Source organism: Scomber scombrus, chromosome 22, assembly GCF_963691925.1.
Source record: "Scomber scombrus chromosome 22, fScoSco1.1, whole genome shotgun sequence".
NCBI lineage: Eukaryota > Metazoa > Chordata > Actinopteri > Scombriformes > Scombridae > Scomber > Scomber scombrus.
The window spans coordinates 3,315,144-3,337,392 of NC_084991.1; the positions used below are offsets into that span (position 1 = coordinate 3,315,144).

At 41.7% G+C, this 22,249-nt stretch overlaps 1 protein-coding gene across 3 annotated transcripts in view; it reads right to left on the minus strand.

Moving 5' to 3' along the window:
- Positions 1-22,249, minus strand: part of LOC134004757 (DENN domain-containing protein 5B-like) — an 81,828-nt gene extending 59,579 nt beyond the window's left edge. For all 3 annotated transcript variants that reach the window (XM_062444136.1, XM_062444138.1, XM_062444137.1), the window contains exon 1: positions 21,897-22,249. In XM_062444136.1, the coding sequence (XP_062300120.1) occupies positions 21,897-22,005 (109 nt within the window). In that variant the 5' untranslated portion in view covers positions 22,006-22,249. The remainder of the gene's footprint in view (positions 1-21,896) is intronic.

The following is a 22,249-nucleotide window of genomic DNA, read 5'->3' on the forward strand; positions in this document are numbered from 1 at the left end:
TTGTCATGTCCGTGCGTTAAGGGGATTTGGAGGGGAAAACGCGTCCCCCAAAAGTTCTTTTATCTCTGCTAAGCTATGGTCGCCACAGTGGCACAAGTCCAGCATTCTTTACTCGTGACACAACCGTGTTGCGAGCTGCCAGCCGGTTGCCTGCTACATGAGAAAGAGACAAAGCTCTGCTGCAATTTCACACATCAACCAAAACAGTGAAAGTAAAACACTCCTTTGACCTGTTGCAGCCTGATTTTTTCCTTTAAATGCCTCCTTACATACTATATACCTGACACACAGTTTAATATACAGTTCAATACACCATGTTTTTATCCAATGATTCAAAATATTCCAGGTGCATCTGAGGATCACCTTTCCTTTGAATTGTCTTTGGAAATATTGGGATCTTTACTGGAATTGTAAGTTCCATTTTTGTGGGTTTCTCATGCCTTAGCACAAACACATGCTTTGCTCATGATGCACCCCAATGGTGGGGGGGGGGGGGGGCAAAGACACTTATAAATCAATATAATTCAGTGAGAAAAATAATGGGACTTAATTTAAAATAATCCAACAGTAGATAAATCAGACTGAACAGCACCTGTTTAACTAAAATGTTGAGAATAAACTATTCAGAAATAGATTTATATGTGTTCGGACTTGTTTTTCTATACTTGATACATCATCTATTCATTTCTATTAACTTTGAATTTGCATCAGCTGATGGCAGCTGTTCTCACAGCAGCTGTGTGGCAGTAACCAGATGGTGTTGGTGATGTGCCCTGATGGGAATGACTCACGCTTTACAAAGAGAAAAGGTTTAAGTTGTGCATTGAGGCAGTCAGGTGTGTGTCAGGCCTCGTCTGCCTAGAGTGCCTTGATGATGGTTTCTAAAAGTTCATATGGGTTCATCCAGATGCTCACAAAGGATGGCAGTCTAATACGCTAATACTTTTTTTTTAAAGCAGCAGCCTCTTTTTTGGGTTCTGACCTTTCAAACAAGGTCAAGCTCTTTACTGGAAACAGGCTCATATTGAAACAGAAGTACCTAAAAAAATTGCATCCTAAGTTGTTCCTCTTTATTTCTACATGGTCTTTGGGTGGTTTGGTGTATTACTGTTCCCCAGCAACTGCAAAGCATTTATGTGCATGTGCCTTCTGGTAATTGCCTTATATTAAATACAGGCTGTTTTGTGATCTACTTCCATTCTACTTTGCCATTCTTTTGTTCTTTTTGCTCATGATAATGAAATGTCAGCCCAACAGGAATAACCTTAATTCTTTACTTTAGAGGGTTTTACTGCATGTGATCAACAAGACAGCAAATCAAAAGCAATAGAAATGAATTTAAAAGATGACAACAGTATTTCAGCAGCTGAATTATTTAAGAATTTATGGTAAAAGAAGTTCTAAAATGTTGGACTTTCCCAGTCAATGTTGCATTATAGCTAAAGTACAATTTAATAGATCTGTAAATTGTGGACGTCCTTCTAACAAAGACAGGCAGACAGAAGTGAAAACAAGATCTTTGTTGGCAGTCGCAAGAAAAGCAGCATCGACCGAGCTCCCGTCTGCGTTCTCCGAATGAACAGAGAAGATGAAGAGAGGGCGTAAAAGGCATCTAAAGAAAAAAGATGCGACAATGCACAGCAAAGGAAGACGAGCAGAGACAGAAAGACAGATCCTGTGAAAGACTGCGAAACGGCCTCGAGGCGATGCTGAGAAACAAGGAGGAACGTGACAGAGGGGTGTGGGAGACGAACGCTAAGCAGAGGGCACGAGAGTGATGATGATGATGTGGAGAATACAAACAAGACTGCCAGGGAAGTGAAGCGGAGTGGACGGCGGCGGAGTCGGCCGAGCGAACATTTCAACGCACGGGACGGAAACATGATGACACAGTAACTGAATCCAGCTGGGAAAGAACCCCGGATGTCTGGACCTTCACCTTTAGTCTAGAAGAATAAAAGCTATCATATTTTAAGGCTTTTCAAAATTTGTTTATGGGCCTTTTAAGTTAATGACAGCTAGCTTGTTAAAATCCTTAATGTCTGTTGTACAATGCTGAGCACAGGCTTTTAAAATCACTGTAACATTAGTCATCATGACAGGGAAGAATATAGCTGCTGCTTTTCTTATTGCTGCTCAGACTTTCTGTTTTTATGCTTCTAAGAATGAAACTAAACCGTGGAGACTTTCATTTATGGTATCTTAATTAGATTTGATAACTACTTTTGTTGGACGATATATTGTCTCAGAAATAATCGCGATAAACAATATTATTGTCAATTAACAGTGAAGTAGATATAGGTTAATTCTCTTGTCTGATTGGTTATTTCTCACTGAGCATAATGTCACTCATCACATGATCACATGGACGTTATTCCTACACTTGATACATTCTCTACTTCAAGCAAAGACATTTTTCACTCCTAAACTAGCTCTTTGTAGCATAATTAGAGGGTCCCGGTCTGGTGTAAAAGTCTGGGTGCTTCCACTCCCTTTGCAAGCCCAACAATTACACAACCTCAAACCAACTAAAATCCTAACATTCTACCACACTCTAAAACATATATCCATTTTTAGTGCAAAATGCTTTCCAGGTCTCTCAGGGCAATGCTATTGACTGAGTGAGTGAAGTGAAGATCCTCTTAGAAAGTTCACTATTCACTGTGATGTGGTTATTTTAATGTGCTCGAGAGACAGGGGTGAGGTTTGACTCAGCTTCCTTTTATGTGGGTCAATGACGTATAAGGATTTAGAACAACTCAATTGTAGAATAATAAAAACAAGCATATCTAATGCAGTAGTTCAAACATTCAGAATGTTGTGTACCTGACAATTCATATTATACATTGGAAATTAAGTGATTTTAGTGGGTTTTTCAAGATTAATTGGCACTGGCCTTAAAAAGAGTCATGTGGTGCGACCACGATTCATCTTGAAATAAATTAATTTACTTAACACGCTTCAAATCTTTTTTTACAAGTTTTCAGTAATATAAAGTGTTTGGAAACAAAGTATTTGCATTTTTTTTTTAAATCTTTGTAAATGATGATCTTTTATTTATATAAGATATTTCAAGATGAATCATGGTCGCACCAAATGACTTTTTTTTAAGGCCAGTGCCAATTAATCTTGAAAAACCCCCATTAAAATCACTTTCAAATTGTAATATGAATTGTCAGGTACACAACATTCTGAATGTTTGAACTACTGCATTAGATATGCTTGTTTTTATTATTTAAAATTGAGTTGTTGAGGGCGCGCAGGTGGTTGAGTGGTTAGAGCGCATGCCACGTACGCAGTGGACCCCGGTTCGAATCCCGGCCGGCGGACCTTTACTGCATGTCACACCCCCCCCCTCTCTCTCCCATGTTTCCTGTCTGGCAACTATCAAATAAAAGGTGTCTATGCCTGAAAAAAAATCTTTAAAAAAAAAAAAAAAAAAAAAAAAAATTGAGTTGTTGAAAATCCTTATACGTCATTGACCCATGTATCATCAAAGCTGCAGAGGTAGAGAGGGCTTTCCTAGCTCTCTTCAGCAAGGTGCACACACAGATTTAACTCAAATATATTCAGTTGGATATACAAATCAGGCTCGACACGCACAAACATATTTGTCATTCACAGTCAGACTTGTAGCAGCCTGAAGGGCCTGTTCAAATGCTGCAAAGAAGAGCGATTGCTCCTGCTGGGCCGTCTCCAAGAGGCCTGCAGTGGACATGTTTGATCTTTAGGAGACATGACTTTACAGGGCAGTTTCAGGAGGCAACAGGGAAACCAAGTAGTTGTCTGTGACTTTCCATAATTAAGCTGGGGTGTGTTTCATGACTAGAAACGGATTTCTTCCCATTTAGTTAATGGCAGTAGACTTATCACAGGTTAGATCTTGAAGTTAGGACTGTACCTAAACATGGTTTTCATTTTCAATCTGATGATTTAATGGAAACCAAATCATCAGTCCAAAACCCAAACACATTCATTCTAACATGACCTAAAAACACCTTTCTCACTGTGTGTAGCAAAGTCCCAAATGTGGATTCATCCACCATCTGAAAATAGATGGTAAGGCTGCATGACAGTAAAAATTTAATTTTCTGAGCTTAACACACTGTTCTATTATCTGCCTTTATCCACTTAGTAATTACATCCACATTACTGATGATTATTTATCAAAAATCTCATTGCATAAATATTGTGTGAAAGCACTGATAGTCATCACTACAACATTTTCAAAAAATCGACAGAGGTATTTATTCAAAAATATTATATTTGATTTTGCCCATATCGTTGCAAATATTGAGCCTTATAAAAGAATAAACTATATACTTATGAGTTCCTTTTAAAGATTTGCATATTTTTTTCTTTTTTTTTTCTTTAAGATTTTGTCTGGCATAGACACTTTATTTAGCAGTAGACAGAGAGGAAACATGGGAGAGAGAGAGGGGTGTGACATGCAGCAAAGGACCTCCGACCGGGATTCGAACCGGGGTCGGCTGCTCATATGACATTCGCTCTGACCACTCGACCACCTGCGCGCCAAAGATTTGCATCCTCAGTAGGAATCAATGGGCTTGGGACTGAACACCACAGAGAGAGAAGGAAAGCCAGAAAGTACTGACAGACAATAACATGTTACTGGTTTGGATTGCTTTATTTTTAATCAATGAATACATTTATAAAATGTTAATGACCTTTCTGTCAATCATCTAATCAATTGAGATTAGCTGAAAGGATGTCAACAATGACAATCCTGGCTTGTTAAAAGATTATCCAATCATCTCTGAACTAAATTAGAGCTGCAACTAGTCGATTAATCTATTATTAGCCAACTATTCAATTAATCACCAGCAATTTGTTAATCAGAGTTGTAATATCTGGACTCGCTGGGAGGTTGTCAAACTGTCCGCTGAACAAAGAGAAAATATGACAAACATGATGTTATACTTGTATGATTCATGTGCGCAGATCATTTTTAAGTGTGTGTGTGTGTGTGTGTGTGTGTGTGTGTGTAAGGAGAGATGCTGGAATACATAATAAAGCTATATCCTTTCAAGCCCTGCCAGCTGACAGCCAACATAAATTACAGCATATAATCAGAATGAGAAAGGATGAGGGGAAGTCAGAGGAGAAGGGGGTGGGGGTGCAGAATTGTTGGTTGCTCTCTTTAGCTCATCAACCCCCTTCAGATAAATAATTTGTCTTGCTTAAATGCGCTCTCGTCGCCATGGCAACCCCAGTACATCCTGTAGTGCGCAGAGAAAAAAAGGCTAAAGGGTTCTTGTTAATGGAGGTTGCGTCATCCCGTTTGAACTCAGGCGCATGTTAATTGCATTGCCTCTGAGCAGGCCTCACCACTGCTCGCCACCTGAGTGGAAGGGGGGGGGGGGGGGGGGGAGCAGACCACACTAGTGATGTTTTATAATCATAATAATAATAATAATAATAATAATAATAATAGGTACAACCCCTGTGGCTCCTGCAAGAACTCAGAGGACGGCGAATTGGGTCTGATGTTGAGGCTGCTTGGAAGAGAAAAAGTAAAGGAGAAAGAGAAAGAGTAAAAAAAAACATAGAGAGAGACCGACAGAGGCATGTTTCTTAAAATGACCCTCGGCATGAACAGGACAATGAGGACAGTTGCATAAGCTACTTCAGCCGTACATCCCATACTGCAGCCTTCAAGCAGGAGGCTTGAATGTAATGTGATTGGACAAGATGAAAAGAAAAAAGAAGACACTGGGAGGAGAGGATGTCCTTTTCTTTTAGAGACTCACAGGAGCAATTAAGTCAAGTAAAAGTTGAAAAATGACATTAAGTTCTGGAAAGAATAGAGTGAAAAGTTTGAGGATTTGACATGTTTTTAACCCCTTTAGTACAAACCGTGTGTGCTTTATATTACGACGATGTATTGGTGCTGATCACATGGACTGCTGATGATTGGAGAGCTCTTCCGCAGGCTGTAATGTGATATGGCTACATTGTTCTTACTGCATCTTGTCCACTGTTTGCTTGTATGTATAGTGAGTGTGCTGAGATTACAGGTGAGCTCTATCACCACCACTGTGATCATATCAGGTATCTGGACAATCTGAAAATACAGATGATTGTGCAAGTCTAGTGGGAGGCGCCGACACCCAAGATCAGACTTTGATGCAGCTTTCATAGACAAAAAATGATCACAGTCTACTGAAAATGTAGAAAAATACACTTGTGTATAAAAAAAAATGATGGTGTGATTTGAAAAAATGGTTGGCAGTGATGCAAATCATACATGCAAAACATGGAACAACTTCGCCGTGTTCCTTTCGTGATGCGCTGATGCACTTCATGCAAATATATTCAATGTGTGTGAATCTCATCTGTGAGCGATCTCTCTGTTTTACATTACGGCAGCAGATCACAGTTATGATAGCAGCAGCTGGGAGCACTGGACCAGCACGGAGTCAATAGTTTCTATCTAAAATAAGACAAGATACTACCGTTAGAAAACGTCAAAGCGTTGTTTCAGTTTCAGTTAAACTATAAATACCAATTCTTAACTTTAAAGAGGATGATATGTAAAGTATATAATCATAAGAAAAAGAAGACTGTATGAAAGTACATGATGCTGTTGCCTTTTTTTTTTTTTTTTTTTTTTAATCTGTCTCTCACAAAAACCCAAACCTTATGCTTTTGAAGATTGAATTATGATACGATACGTTACGATATGTTACGTTATGGTACGATACGTTACAATACGATACAGTACGATGGGATACAGTAATACTTTATTGTCCCCATAGCGAAATTTGTCTTGGACTCAAAGGCTGTGTACATAAAAGCCTCCACAGTTATAGTAAAACAAACTGCATATGAATAAAACAACAGCTGTTTCAATCACAATAATATATTGCACATAACAAAATATTGCATTCACCCCATGATAGTGAGATGAAGAGTTCAACACAGGACTATATGATCTGACAGGGTTCTAAAACCTTAATGAGACAACCTCACAAAAATCAGTGTTTCAGTGGATCCAGTCTAGGCCTCCTACTGTGAATCAATGACATGAGGAGATAATCAAAGTTATACTGTTGGAGAGACTGAGTGCAATCTTGAAGGACAATGACTTTTGCTTTGATAGACTGTGGCAACGCTTTCTTGACTATATCCCTCTTTATATCTGAGATATTACACAAAGAAGTCGTCCTGTCCTAGTCTGGAGCCCCCCATGTAACCCTCAGGGTTGACAAGACTGCTGAAGTCTGTTTTCCTTTGTCTTTACTTTGCTCTTTTCCCCCTACCCCCCATGTCATATATTCTTTGATAGTTCTGCTCTGCTATTAGTGTTTATATCTATGTAAAACTCAATTAAATATTACTTTTTTTTTTATCAGTGCTGCAGCTGCTGCATAAAGAACAATAACAGAAAAAAGGAGAGGAAACAGCTGCTGCAGCTGTTTGAAAACCTTCAAACCAAAACAATTAGCTCTATATAAAGAGTGTAAAAGAAAAGCTCCCATCACATAACACATAGGGTGAATCTGGATCACTTATATCTTTACATTTATGTAAATCCATTTCTAGAAATCAACATGAGGTAATCATAAGAAAGTATATTATAAAAAATATATCTTTTAAATAGGTTCTATAACATCACTTCTGGGGGCGTGGCACACTATTATGTGTTATTAGATTTAACTGGGCATTCTCTGTAAAGTCCTTATTGATGTTCATGAAGGTTCCTCTTTATAGAATTTATATGAAATTATAAAAAGTCATTATTATTGTAGATTATACTATTACTGTGTTTTTAATTCAACATAAATGTGTTTTTAGTGTCCCAGTTTCCCAATAGTGCCTGGAAAAATTTGGGATTGGGTGAATTGGGTGTGTTTGAGGAAGAGTTATCTATCCTGTGTTCAATGTGTCTTTTTTCTTCTATATGGTATAGTAGAGCTCATAAGCTATTTAGAATAGTATCATATGAGGGGCTAATGTGTTTAGATCTTAATTTAAAAAGAGGCAGAAGTGTCCCACTTTACCAATATTCATCCTTGTTATTTGATCCAAACACACCAGCTTTTACTGATCAAGTCCATCATAACTGATCATTCCTTCCTCCATCACTCCACTCTTCCCATCAGTCTTCTTCTCCACTCACATTCCTGATTTCTGCTGTCCTGTCACGTTTGACCCCTCGCTCCGCGGGGATAAACGATCCGAGCCGCTGCTACTGATTTAGCCCGTCGAGTTGCTCTAATCTGATTTGGGAGTCCACCGATGGCCCATTACATAACCTGATGATGTGTTTTTGGAGTAAGGGGGAAGGGGGATTCTCCTGTGCAAATGTGACCGGAGCTCGATCACGCTCACAGAAACAGAGCCGTCTAATTGGTGATGACGGTGTGTTGGAGGAGATTTCAGCCATTTGTCAAACACGTTCTTCGGGATTCAAGCTGAGCTCCCGTTAATAATGCTAATTGACTTCATCTGGAGCTCGTTACTTAGTCATTTCAATTTGATGCAACATGTCAGTGGTAAAACTGGATGTGGATTGTATTGAGATATAATCTGCTATCTTCTTAGCTGTTCTGGGTTGCTGGCAGCAGCCTCTCCTGGAGACTCTCACTGTCAACAAACACCATCTGTCAGGTTTGCAGGTTATTAAGTCCATGAGTTGTTCTGTGGGTCAACTCAAGTTCAGCTGCAGTCTGGACTAATAACATGAGTGCTGCACGACCAGCTGCCAGGGTCCATATGATACTAATGATGCAGGATGACATCACTGACACTGTCCAATCAATGAGTTTCCTATTATTCCATGTGACTTAAACAACAGTCAGTCTACAGGTATTAAAGTGTCTCTACCAGTCTACCTTCCTAATAGTTTTATGTTATGAATGAAGTGTAGCAGCATGTACTGATAGGCTGTTGATCTGTGAGAGGTACAGGTTGTGTATTTTGTTCTCAGGTCTTATTCTTGTTCCATTTTGCTCACCCAGAATGCACTAGTCAACCCAAAAGAAGTCTCACTCAATCAGAGACTCCTTTGGATTTTACAGTAGCTCATGAATGAATGTTCTATGAGATTGAGGTGAAAAGCAAAAATTGCACTTCAAAACTGAATTTTCTTCCTTCATATTTTGGATTTCTAGACGTTTCAGGAACGTGACGACTGTTTGTTTTAGAGTCAGAAATTAACCAATCACATCGAGCCTATCTCAACTGCACATCAGTTCCCCCTCACGTTATTACACTCTGGACAGATATGTCTGTGAGCGCTGCCTCTCATCTCCGCCGAGTGAGTGTGTGTGTCTGACATCCTGCAGGGCCACTCCATCCTCTACTGCAGCAGGAGAGAGAGGAGAGAGAGAGAGAGAGAGAGAGAGAGAGAGAGAGAGAGAGAGAGAGAGAGAGAGAGAGAGAGAGAGAGAGGGGGGGGGGGGGGGGGGGGGGGGGGGGGGGGGTGGGGGGGGGGGGGTCACGACTAGATGGCTTCATTACACACCACTCTGGTTAGATTGTCTACATTCAGAGCTTTAATGCTGTGTAGTGCCAGAGGGTGGAGAACGTGACAGAGGACGAGAGAATGAGATGAGACATTAAGTGGCTGAAACAGAAGCAGAAAGGAGATTGTTCGATTTGTCCTCTGCTTTAAAAAAAATCAACTAATATTTGGTAAGTATTTATGACGTGTGCTCGCTTTTCTGATAGCGGCCGCGCTTTGTTTGCGCAGCCTTATCACATGGGGGGGACGGAGGTCAGTGGATGAGTTGGAGCTCAATCAGAGGGAGATCAAAGTCGATTTAACCTGCAGGCAAGAGCACATAACACGCTGTTCTAGAACAAAGGAAGCAGCCAATCAAATGTCTTGTTACGGACGAACACACCCCTCACTAATTTTCTAGTACATAAACACACAGCAACAATACATGTGCAGTTTCCTCTGTATGGTTGTGTGTGTTCTGTGGTGTAGCTGTGGTAGCTCTGTCTGTTATGTACATCAATGAATCAAAAACTGCTGACCTGTCAAAGTATTTATGAGTAAAAAGACAGGATAAAAAGCTTCTTATGTGAATTGAGGACTCTACAGAGTATCACTTCACAGCCGAGCTCATTATTGACACCCCCCCACCACCACCACCACCACCACCTCTGTGTTTAAAACTGTTATAATCAATATATCAATAAAAAACAGGGTCAGTATGTCATATAGTGACCTGCAGAGAATTATCACCCACTCAGCAGTTCCTCTCCCTCTGCAGAGCGTTTTGGCCTCTTTCAGCTCATTTGTTTTACAGCATTCTGAGTCAGTGCCTTCATCAGGAGCAGCTTACCGCAAAATCAGCGTGAAATTCGAATTTGAATATTTTTTTTATGTGGAGGCCATACAGGTTTTCTGCCTCTCCTGCACTTTATTTTATTCGTTTTTGGTTTGTGCAAAATAAACTAAAGTAAAACAACCAGCTGGTAAACATAGCATTAAGCGTGAGTTGTAAAAAGTGTAGTTAAAGAGTTGATAATCAAAAGCTGATTGATTGTGATTGAGTTTAAAGTTGATAATACTTGTTTCTGCTGCCCCAAAGTAGACGAATAAATGTGTTCATGTAGGTTTAGGACTTAGTTAAGGTCAGAGAAATGGTTCAAAGAAACCTGTGGAGACTCTTGGTTGGAGACTGCATGTAAAATATAGTGTCCAGTGTCAGATATCCTCCTACTGAAGAGGTTTCAGTAACACTATGAAAGCTCATCTGACAGACAGCAGTCATTATTTGCACTGGCTCAACAGGTCACTGGTCAGGGACAAGTAAACAGAAGTCATTTAAAGGAGACAATAGTGCTAACATATATTTGTTGCTGTGTACAGTGAGTCTGGTCACAAACTTCAGGCGTGATAAAGCTCAAAATTTAGCCGGTAACTCGGTGTACCATAACTGAGCCTCTGAATGCTTATATAAAGCACACATGTATGAGAGGAGGCGGTTCAGACGTCCCAAACACAGTTACATGACTGTGAAAAATGACGACGCCTATTATCAGCCTGCAGAGCAATTATATAATAAATAAAGGCATATCCGCTGTGCTATTCTCAACCTGTGTTTATGAATCCTAATCCAGTGTGTGCGTGCGTGTGTGTGTGTGTGTGTGTGTGGTCTCAGTGGAGGTGATGGACTGTCAGCAGGGAACGGGGCTCCTGTAATCTCTCATAAGTTGCCTTAGTTACCGCTATGCGGCCTATCAGGGTTATGTAAGGAGATTTACGGCGTGCCTGACATAACTCTCCACGCTGTTACGATGATGAGGTTTGTTCACTGTGACGCCACACTGTGTGTCACCGGAGAATCGGGAGGTATTATATTGTGGTGTTACATTGAGGGATCAATGAGAATGAATGCAGACTGTTTGTGCGGAGGTTAGAATTTCTCTGACTCTCTCCAGCCTTCTTGTTCTTGGTCAGTTTCATACAAACACACACACACACACACACACACACACTATCTATTGATTTCTCAGAACAAACAAAGCATATCAATCGATCTTTGCACTGAGGGCAGGATCCAGCTTTCGAAACATTCAAAAAACATCCTCGTCTTCACTGAGAATACAGAGAAATGCACCAGTAAGGCCAAGATAATATGACATGGAAGCACTGTGAATAAAACACATATTGAGAACTAGTAAATTCTGACTTTTTTCACAACAAATGAAGTTAAGTAAGGCTGGGTGTCAAACATCTGTGGTCCTTAGTACCAGCTGAAATATGTCTTTACTATATCTTTAAGTATCAAACACCTGCTCAGATACTAAGTCTTGAGTTCCAGGTCAAATTTAGGAGGACCTTGACATGAACGTCCTCTTACTCGGTCCTCTCAGCCTTATCAGGACCTTGATAGGACCCAACGGACTCCGGAGGTGACGTAATCATTCTACAACAGTTTCTATTGTCGCATAATCCTTTTATTTTGGCCCTTTATGTTGACATCACATCCCGCTTTGGGGGATGTTCCTGCTATGGACACGCGCCAATGGTTACGGGCTCGTAAAATTACCCCGAAGTCAGTGAAGGAGGTTAGAGACACAGGATTATTTGTTAGTCTGTCCACAGCAGCAAACAACACGCATGTATTATTGTTGTTTCTGGTGATGATGTCAGAGAAGAAGGACCACCTTGCATTTCTCAGCTTCAAAGTATAAATGTGAAGTCTGACCATTCTATTTCTTACCAGAGACATCCTTCAACACAGCTGCACTGAGAACTAAACTAGTGAAAAAAACTGACTGTTCTGATAGTGATACTGAAACTCCCAAATCCTACTGGCACCTACTGAAAAAAAGTCAAATAACATCTAGCCATATACAAAAGAGTCACAGAGGTTATTATCAGTAAAGTAGCTCTTTCTTTCTTGCTTCCTTTCTTCACATAAGCCCCTTTCACACGTCATGCACCGCAACCATGACATTTTCTGGATATAACCCGGAAGAGCTGAACAAATGTCCATATCAGTCAGAGTGGACATGAACCAGACTATACCCTGCCAGCTCTCACAATACAAAGTAATGTCATGTCCCATTGAGCTCATGTGTGAATACAGCAGTGAATTCTGCGAGCAAGCGGGTGTGTTGACGTTTCTATCATGCTGCTGTTAAGTTAATTGTTTTGACTGGACCTGTACTCTCTGTTGTGAAGCTAGCATTAACGTAAGAGAGGATGTACTGTGATTCCTGGTAAAATATAAGCCGTTTTATTTCTGGTGAAAAAAGCCATAAAATCATAGAGGTGTGTCCACTCTGCAGAGAACGAGCGCTGCTCTTTTGTTCAGCGTAGAGGAGGAAGCAAGACTCCAAGACTCCACAGGTTGTCGACCTCGGTACAAAGAAGCCCTGATGAAGGGGGAACCATTATGTTTCATGTACGGCTGCTTTTCAATACATCGCCAAGGTAACTGGGCGCACTGCGAGTGATGAGCGGCACGCATGAGCACGGAGCTGAACGCTGTGGAAGAGCCCCTTCGACAATCCTAGAGAGCAAGGACGCAGTACATGAGCAGAAGCTTTTAAAAGGGAACATGATGGAGTGTCGGAGGTAGAGTTCTGTGCAGGACTTGCAGTTGCACCAAGAAACACCAAGACGCAATTCAAATGTTTTCCTAGTGTTATAAGCTGCATTACAGAAACATCATTTTGAGCTTATTACACTGTTTTAAGCTGAGAAATGCTGAACAATACAAGCCACAAGCTACAAGCTAAAGTCAGTGACATTTACATATAAAGCATAAAGTGTCTGGAGGACATGATGTGACATTCTGCAGCAGCACCAGAGGCCCGGTTCACACAGTGGGCATGTGTCAACATCGTGACTGCCAGAAACGGACTTTCTATCCACTTTTAAGCTGCATTTTTATGAATGACTTTTTAGACCTTGGTTGCTTTTAAATGTCTCTTTTAACTGGATGAAGGATTTTAGTTGTTGGATGTGTTGAATTTTAAGATTTCAGAGAGACGAACTGAGCAATAGCATGAGCGAAACACTTGATTTTTGAGAAAAATGTAGTGTTTTTACTGATTTTAATCACTGGTTCGGTTTGGTATTGCACACTTGAGTGACAGATTCTGTGTTGTATGGAAGAAACTCAGCTCCGCAAGTACTTGTGGTTGTACAATACAATTTAACACCAGCATGCTGCCACATCTCTGTCAACTGTCTTAGCCAGAAAATCACCAAACTGGTACAAAGAATATCCACTTTTTATCAGATTTTCACATTTACTGTTTTTATGTCTCTAAACTCGTTCTAGGAAAAAGCTGTACATATAAAGTGAATTATTAAGTTTTATCATTATGTCAGATGTGTCCAATCTGCAGATAGCGACAGACAGTTGACTATTGTAACATAAGACGCTCTGATTTCCATATTGGGGACATTTTTTGAGCTTTCTGTCCACTTCACAGTTTTTTGGACGTGTGCAGAGGGGAGACAGCTGGCAGGAGCAGCTCTCTATTTTCATTACTCTGTCACATTTCTGTCCTTTTCCTTTGAGCAGACAGAAAAGAGACAGAGCAGATCATTCCAATTTGAAGGATTATCAGGTCTGACCCGTCTCTGTGACAGCAGATTTTAAAGTGTGACAGATATAAGTTCAGTACAGATATAAACACTTGTGTCTTTAGACATAGTCAGATGACATGTCACCCGGCCTTCAGCAGCTTCCAATATACACAGTGAAGGAGAGCCTGAACCTCTTTAAATAGAAGTAAGAAAAAAAGCTAAAGAAGAGTGAAGTTGAGTTTCCATGGTCATGGTCCTCTAAGAATCCACAACAACAAACCCCTCCCCCCCAATCTCCCCCTGTTTCCTTTTGTCCTCTCACTCTCCCACACACACAGAGAGAGAACATATGGAGCTCAGGGTCAGGGGTCGCTCTGAGGGAGGGGCTGCGAAATGGCATCTCACGCCTCCCAGCATCCACTGCTCACTTTGCCGTTAGAGAAGGGGAAACGACGTCAGCAGCATCGGGATGCGACCGCTCGGCAACAGCCAGCAGCGTCCTCCGAGGTCGTCGGGTCCCGTTGACTCCCAGGGGCAGACCATCCATCATCGCCCAGCCGTCACTGCTCCCTCTTTGACCTTTGACCTTAGACTAGCAGCACATGGCGACTTCAGCTAAACTGTATAGATCTAGGATGAGGCTGCACCTATTTGACACTTGAAATGTTGTCAGGCAGGCAGGCGGTGGGCAGCTTCGGGGCTCTGTCAAGACCTTCAACTTAAACCTACAATGTGCACTTGAAGCAACAAAGGTCTTTTGTTAGTTGTGAATTCTTCACTCACAGCTGATGCTCCCAAACTACAACACATAGCTTCAAACTGCTTCTAGCCTGTAGCTCAGTTCACCAGTGCGCACAAAGCTACCACACGCGTTTCAGAGGCTGTTTTTCTCTTGTCTGCTGTTCTTTCCTCCATTGTTTCTGCAGCAATGGCTTGGGTTCACTGCTGGTCACACCCACATTATTTAAATGCCAATTATAGTCCAATGAGGATGGACTTACGACCTCAGACACTCTTTCCCTTCACAACTCTGAATCCAGCTATTTTATAACATTCTGAAACAGACATTGGACCTCATGCAGCTACATTTCTCTTCAACTTCTGTTTAAATAAATCAAATTTCACATTGTTTGTTATTAACATAGGTAATGCCCCCTAAACACTATATAAGGGAGGGTGTTGTGCTCATGTCTGGTAATCATTTAACAGTATGTACTGATTTGGTAACGTGAATAATAACGTGAATGCTAACACTAGCTTGCTAACTAGCTAATGATAATTTCTGGTAAGTGTGCAATGGCTGTGTTCAATTTGAGAAAACATTAGCCTGTCAAAACTTGCACACTGCACAAGTAATTACAGAGTGTATATCTTGACTCATCCAGTGAGGACGAAACATCTAAAGCCCTTTACAGACAAACCAGTTTTAAAAAGCTTTATAAGAAATTGAAGAGGAGGCCGCTGGTCAAACATTGAAGGAGGCAGAGAGTGGAGTCATGGTTATGAGTATCAACGTGTGTGTGTGTGTGTGTGTGTGTATAGACAGTGGCGAGGCCCCGGCCGTGTGTTACATTACAGCGATGCATTCGGTGTAGCCTGGAGGAACTGTCCGAATGGATTACTCTAACAGGCTTAACAGCAGCCCGGCTGGACTAACAGAGCGCAGGGAGACGAAGCACACAGAGATGGACAGAATGACTGCGGGGAGGAGGAGGAGGAGGGGGAGGAGAGGAGGAAGGAAGGAACTGATGAGCCATAAAAGAAAGGAAGAGTAAGAGAGAAAGATGCTGGAATCCATGAATCCATCGTGCATAAAAATAAGAAAAAGAAAGATATTGTGACTATGAATGCAGAATGAGGCAACAATAAACAGTACATTATGTTTTATTGAGCTAACATTACACAGCCATATATTATTATTATGTGACCACTGCTCAGACATAGCAGGCATAAGTCAACGGGGGCATGCATCAGTGATGTTAGCCCCTGTCATCATTAGCATACATCAGTGGGCAGTGTTAGCGTGCGGCCTTTGTGCTGACTGACTCCCAGGCTGGTGTGTGTATATATGTGTGTGTGTGTGTGTGTGGACAGATGGCCCAGGCCAGAAGGGAGCTTTAGCGGCTCAAATCCCTTTGTGTCCTGCCGCAGCTCGAGGACGCTCCCACCTCTGCCTCAGCCCCGTCCTGCAAGCACGCACACACGCACGCACACACGCACACCTCTGTGGTCCCGACATGTTCAAAGCTGCGAGTAAAGGAGGCAGTGAGGGAGCTCTTTGAGGAGACCGGTGGATTAATCGGCAGGAACGGGCTTAGACTGGCCCAGTGGAGCGGTGAGTTCTCCCAGAGGATCCTGCTTGGTTTACATTGAGCCGGCCTAACAGCTGCATACAGGTGTGTTCTAAGGTCATCACAGCAGATCAAGAGTGGTCACATTTATTTATGCCTCTTTACATGCCCCACATATCAACTATATGCTGTCACTGCCTTGAATCATGTTCATACTGCTTGTCTTATTATAATTAATTATCACTCAATTATCAAAGCAAATGTAGTCAAGCTGAGAAATGATGTTAATGAGCCAATTTTAAAGTTGTCGAGGTACCTGAAGGCATCAGGCTGCCTTCAGTAACCTCATAAATATAAGAAAAAAAACTGAGTGAAATCTGTCTATTAAATATAATCTGAATCATGTTTCTATGCTACAAACTTCCAGCTAGAGTTGAAATCAAATCTTCACACAGCAACACGTGAAGTAAAGGTGGAGTCTGATTGAATCTTTTAAGAGGTGAGTTTTAGTTTAGAAGTCTTGCCTGGAGACTTGGCGACTGCCTTGAAACGGCCGTGTTGCAACTTGTAGACGGAGAGGAAAACCTTCACTGTTCTAAATGAGGTTGATGGCACCTGGCTGGGAGACGGGAGGTGGTTGTTAAATGCAGGTGGTGTTAATGTGCTCACACACACACACACAACAGGCTGTCTGATGCGGTGTGTGTGAGATAAGCAGGGGGATCGCCGCTGTGGTGACACTCGGGTGTGAGGAGAGGGGACGTGTGAAGGATGGAGACACGGCAGAGGACATGAAAGGAGAGGAGAGGGAGTATGAAAAAAAGGAGGGATAGGAGGAGGAGGAGGAGGAGGAGGTGTGGTGCTGTGGGAGCCGAAAGCGCTCTCAGTCTTGACTTCTTGAGCAAGAATTACAGAGAGAGTCAAACACCTGAGAACAGAAACTGAACATCTGCAGGTCATCACCACCGCCTCTATTGTGTGTGCACTCGTGTGTATGTCAGTAACGACACATGCAAAAGAACAAGCATGAGCTCTCTCCCTTGGCCCCACCCTATCACCGTCACTGCTACACATCAGCAGGGATTTCAGTGTGTGTGCGTGCGTGTGTGTGTGTGTGTGTGTGTGTGTGTGTGTGTGTGTGTGTGTGTGTCTGTGTAGATAAATCTACACTATTATATAATCTTCAAGAGATTTAGGAATGTACTTCCATAAAGTTGTGGAGAGAGAGACAGAGAGATTTTTTAATGGCTGCAGGGGAAGGCAGGGATGTTAAGAGTGAGTGTGTGTGTGTGTGTGTGTGTGTGTGTGTGTGTGTGTGTGTGTGTGTGTGTGTGTGTGTGTGTGTGTGTGTGTGTGTGTGTGTGTGTGTGTGTGTGTGTGTGTGTGTGTCTCAAACAATTGAGAAAAAGTGAAACAACTGGACAAAGCCACATCTCCACAGCCATAAAGATATTATACAACTGTATACAATAGCTTGTGATGGATCATGTGCAAAACTGGTGAAGTGCCCCTTTAACCATGACATTTTTTTTTTTACATTTTTTACCCAGAATAAAGTTCCATTTAGCTTGGAAGTCGTTTGAAAACCACATATGAGGGATCATTACGAATACATGCGAGTTTATGTATGTATACTGTATATTATTGGCCTATATATCAATATCAAAAAAATGTTTTACTCCCTGATATTGGTGTCAGTAACCGTCCCAAAAGTCCAGTATCTGTCAGGCTCTACAAATAAGACAAAACTGCTAATAAACAGGATGTTACTACAACTTTCACACTGCCTATTTTGAGGTTGGGGGCTTGTGAGGTTCTTCCGGAACACATCACAAGTTAATGATGTAATGTAGCTAAAATGTAACCTAATATAAAGATACAATACATAAGTTATACAGTATAATGTGAAAATGTCAATCATCTCTAGCTATATGACCTTTTGGACTGTTGGTTGGACAAAATAAAATATGTAAAGATATACAATGTCACTTTGGACTGTGATATACTGTGTAAGTTGAATACTGGACCACGATTGGGTCCAAATTAGTTGTGATGTCATAAATCGTGCTCACAGGTTAATGTATTAAACTGAGATCTAAAGTGAGCTCCTTCTTCAGCTGATGACTGTGAACATCCAACAGAAGCAACAAGAAGAAAAACACATTTTTAAGTGTGTGTGGGTGGGGTGGATGGTGGGGGCTTTAATCACAGCTTTGTCATACATATAATAATAAAGCCTGGCTGAAGCTACATTTGACACCATGCTGAAGCAACAGCCGGCGTAGAAAGATGGAGAAGCTCCACACATGTCACGCTAAGGCAGCTCTGACCTCACACGATTGGCACGCCGCACACCCTCCTCCCCCAAAATTAGCTCTTCTCTCCTCTTACCTTTCAACTCCACAATGCTGCCGACCCAAAACGCATCTGGTGATAGAATGCGGTGAGGGTGGGTAGAGGGGGGGGGCTATTTCAGGCTGTGTCTGCCAGCCAGGGTGTATTTATACCTCCTGATACTCACTGGCATGATACGGGGCGGCTGTCTTGACTGGAATTAAACTAACTAATTAGCATTCCGACCCAGACCGAAGAGTTCAGAATTGAAATAAAGGATGATCTTGTAGGGAGTACAGTAGACTCACACACACACACCAACATAGAAGATGCTGTAAACCATAACGGAGCCTGAGGCAGGTCTACAGGAAGTCTGGCCCTCAGACTTGAACAATGGGCTGAAGGGAAATAAGGCCAGTGCCACACAAAGACAAGGGAGGAGGGGAATCACAAACCTAAAATAAGCAAAGGCATGGAACACTGCCTAATGTGGGTCACTGCAATTAAAGCTGCTTCCAACTCAGGGTACAAGATCATGTCATGAGGAAGGGTAGGGAGGGGATGCTTCACAAAAAAAAGGGAGGTTTACGGAGTGCCTAAGGCAACATGTTGACATCAATCATGGCTGCGTTAGTGTCGTCCGGATGATGGTGCGTCGAGGGAGGTAAGGGGGGGAGGACAGCAACAGGCCTGATCAGAATTGTAAATGATCTCCAGTGAAGTGAAGGGTGGAGGAGAACGGGATGGGGATGGGTGGTTTTGGGGATGAATGAAAGCAGAGGGGGATGTAATGCTCTGTTAATGCTTCATTTATGATCACTTCAAGGCACATTTGAGGCTAAAACTTCTGAGGTGTAAGTATCCAAACTTCACCTTTCAGTACACTTGTGATATATACTGTTATTCTGTAGTGTTGCTGCTGAAGTATAACACACATTAGCATCATTCTATTGCATCAGCTGACCTCCATAACAAACACAAGTCATACAGGCCTCTTTAATGCAATAGAAGCAGGAACAGGAGAGAGGCGCCGTCTTCACACAGCTGCTGTCCATTGGTAGACTTGCATAAAAAAAACAATAACGTGCATCAATGCTGGAACATTCTTCTCCAGGCTGCAACCATAGTGTAAAAATGACAGCTCATCATTTTACAATGCAACCTCCTGTTAAACTGCAAATATTTCATGTTTTAAGCCGGGTCAGAATATGAACAGTATGTAAGGGTTAATCAAATTTCACCTTCCAGTTGAACCTCATCCAATGGATGGACGTGAAACAAACAAATCAGGTCCAACCTGAGTTGTGGACTCAGGTTAATGATTCTGAGTTTGTGTCCAACAATCAAAAGAAAAACAGGATGGAAGCTTTGCAGTATGAATCAATATGAACAGCTGATCACATCTGGGGAAACAAGACGAGTTGCCAACCCTCTAGAAGATATGACGTCATTAGTTATAAACGTAATGACGTCATTAACCCCAGCTCCCTCAATCATTTACTTGATGGTTACTGAATGTTATTTGGATGTTTTTTGATGTTTCAATCACCAGCAGTGCTATCTGACCCTCTGAATTACAAAAGAAAAGATGTTGGTTCAACCCTGTTACACACACAAACACACACACACCAGATGCTTCAAGATTTGGGCTGAGTGATGTTAGCAGACCAGACAACAGGGCATATGGACTCAGTATGGTGGAGGCTTATCAGTGTAACCACAGACTTGCTGTAGCCTGAGGGCAACAGACAGACACACACATCACACACACACACCTATATTTCCCATCACACCACCAGGATACCAATAAAGTCTCACACACAAAATGACCAACTCAAAAACTTTAAAAAAAACAAGTCACTATTTGCTGGTTCCAGTGAGGATTTGATAGTTGTCTTTGTCTTCTGTGATGGTTAACTCAATATATTTGAGATCTGGACTGATGGTCCAAAGATCTTATGGCATTTTTCACTATTTTCTTACATTTTACATCCAAAACGATTCTTCAACAAATCTTCCAGCAGATATAATCAACAATGAATATGATAGTTAGTTGCACACTTAGTCTCTTTATATTGCAGCTGGCCCATTTTGGAACAAAAGTCCACCTGATTATCAGTCAGGAGCTCTGACAGGGACACGAAATGTGCAATCACAGCTCACCTCACACACACACACACATTTTACAGTTCTGAACTTTGGTCCAGAGACTCCACTAGACACACACACATTACCAATGTGACTGTGATGCAATAACTCCACAACACGCTGTGCTTTAACCACAGCCAGAAGCTCCCCTCCAAAAAAGTGACTCCACTCTGTGATAATATGTTAACATACTGGATGTGAACACAGAGTCCAAGCAAGTAGCGAGAACTGAGGAACAAATTAAACATCACACTGCTTCACCCTAACCCTAAACCTAACCCTAACCACTCGTATTAACAAGACTAGAACTAACCACAACATACAAGTAAACGTGTGACGTATGCATGCATGGTTGATATCATTAAATACTGCTCAATGTGAAACACACACATAGAAAACAGTCTATTAATATCACTCATGCCTGTTTAATCTGCTCTCGAAATCTGTTAAATGATTGTGAAACAGTTGGATTTTTCTACAGAAGGCTGTATGTGACACACATTGACTCAAACTGCGTGTTTGGAAAACACAGTGAGTAAAAATCTACAGTGCAGTGATGAATTATAGTTTGAGTTTGAGCAGTAGAGCCCAGCAAAGGAAGCGTCGATCTGATAACAGCTCGTAGAAATGATACTGGTGATTTTCCAACACACAAGAGGCTCTTCTACCTTAAATGACTTCAGCTTCTGGGCAGAATTGCAGCCCAGACTTTACTAATGTCAACAAACGGGCTGACACTGAGCTGCATCCCGTTATTACACTCCATATGGTCTGTACACTGGTTATTTACTGGAGCTGAAGGAAACCACAAGCCATTTTGGAGCTGTAAGGGGGTTTATATACCGTGTATGTGCCACTTATAGTTGAAATAAAATGACTTGAAGCTGCCAGTTTATTTGCTGTACTCAATGTGTGATGTGTATCACTATAAAGTTCCATATCGCTCAATAGAACTAGTGAGAAAAAAGGATGTTTTCAGTATACAATACTCTTAAAAGTGTAAAGCTAAGTGAGTGTTATGATGCATTTTACTTTAATAACGCAAAGAGTCCAACAAGATACAATAAAACAGGCAAAAAAAAAATAGCTCTTACCTGCTAACTCGTCTGGTTCCAGTCCAGTTTCTGTGTCTATCCCACAAATAGCAAAGTAGTGAGCGAAGCGGCACGGCGCCGCGCCGGACACCGAGGAGCTGCCACTCATCCCGGCGTCGGTGTGCAACGCTGTCCGCTCCTAGTTCTCCAAGCGACACATATCCAGGGGGGAAAAGAAGGGGAAAACGCGGCATACAATACTCGACTCCGGTGGGGAAAACTGCGTTTCTTGCTCTGCGTCGGTTCTAAATGTACGTAAAAAGCGTCGTGATTTTACAGAAGTTGTTTTTAGTAGAAGCGTCTGTCGTAGTTTGCTCTCCGTGGACTGTGTGTGCGAGGAGCTTCCCGACACA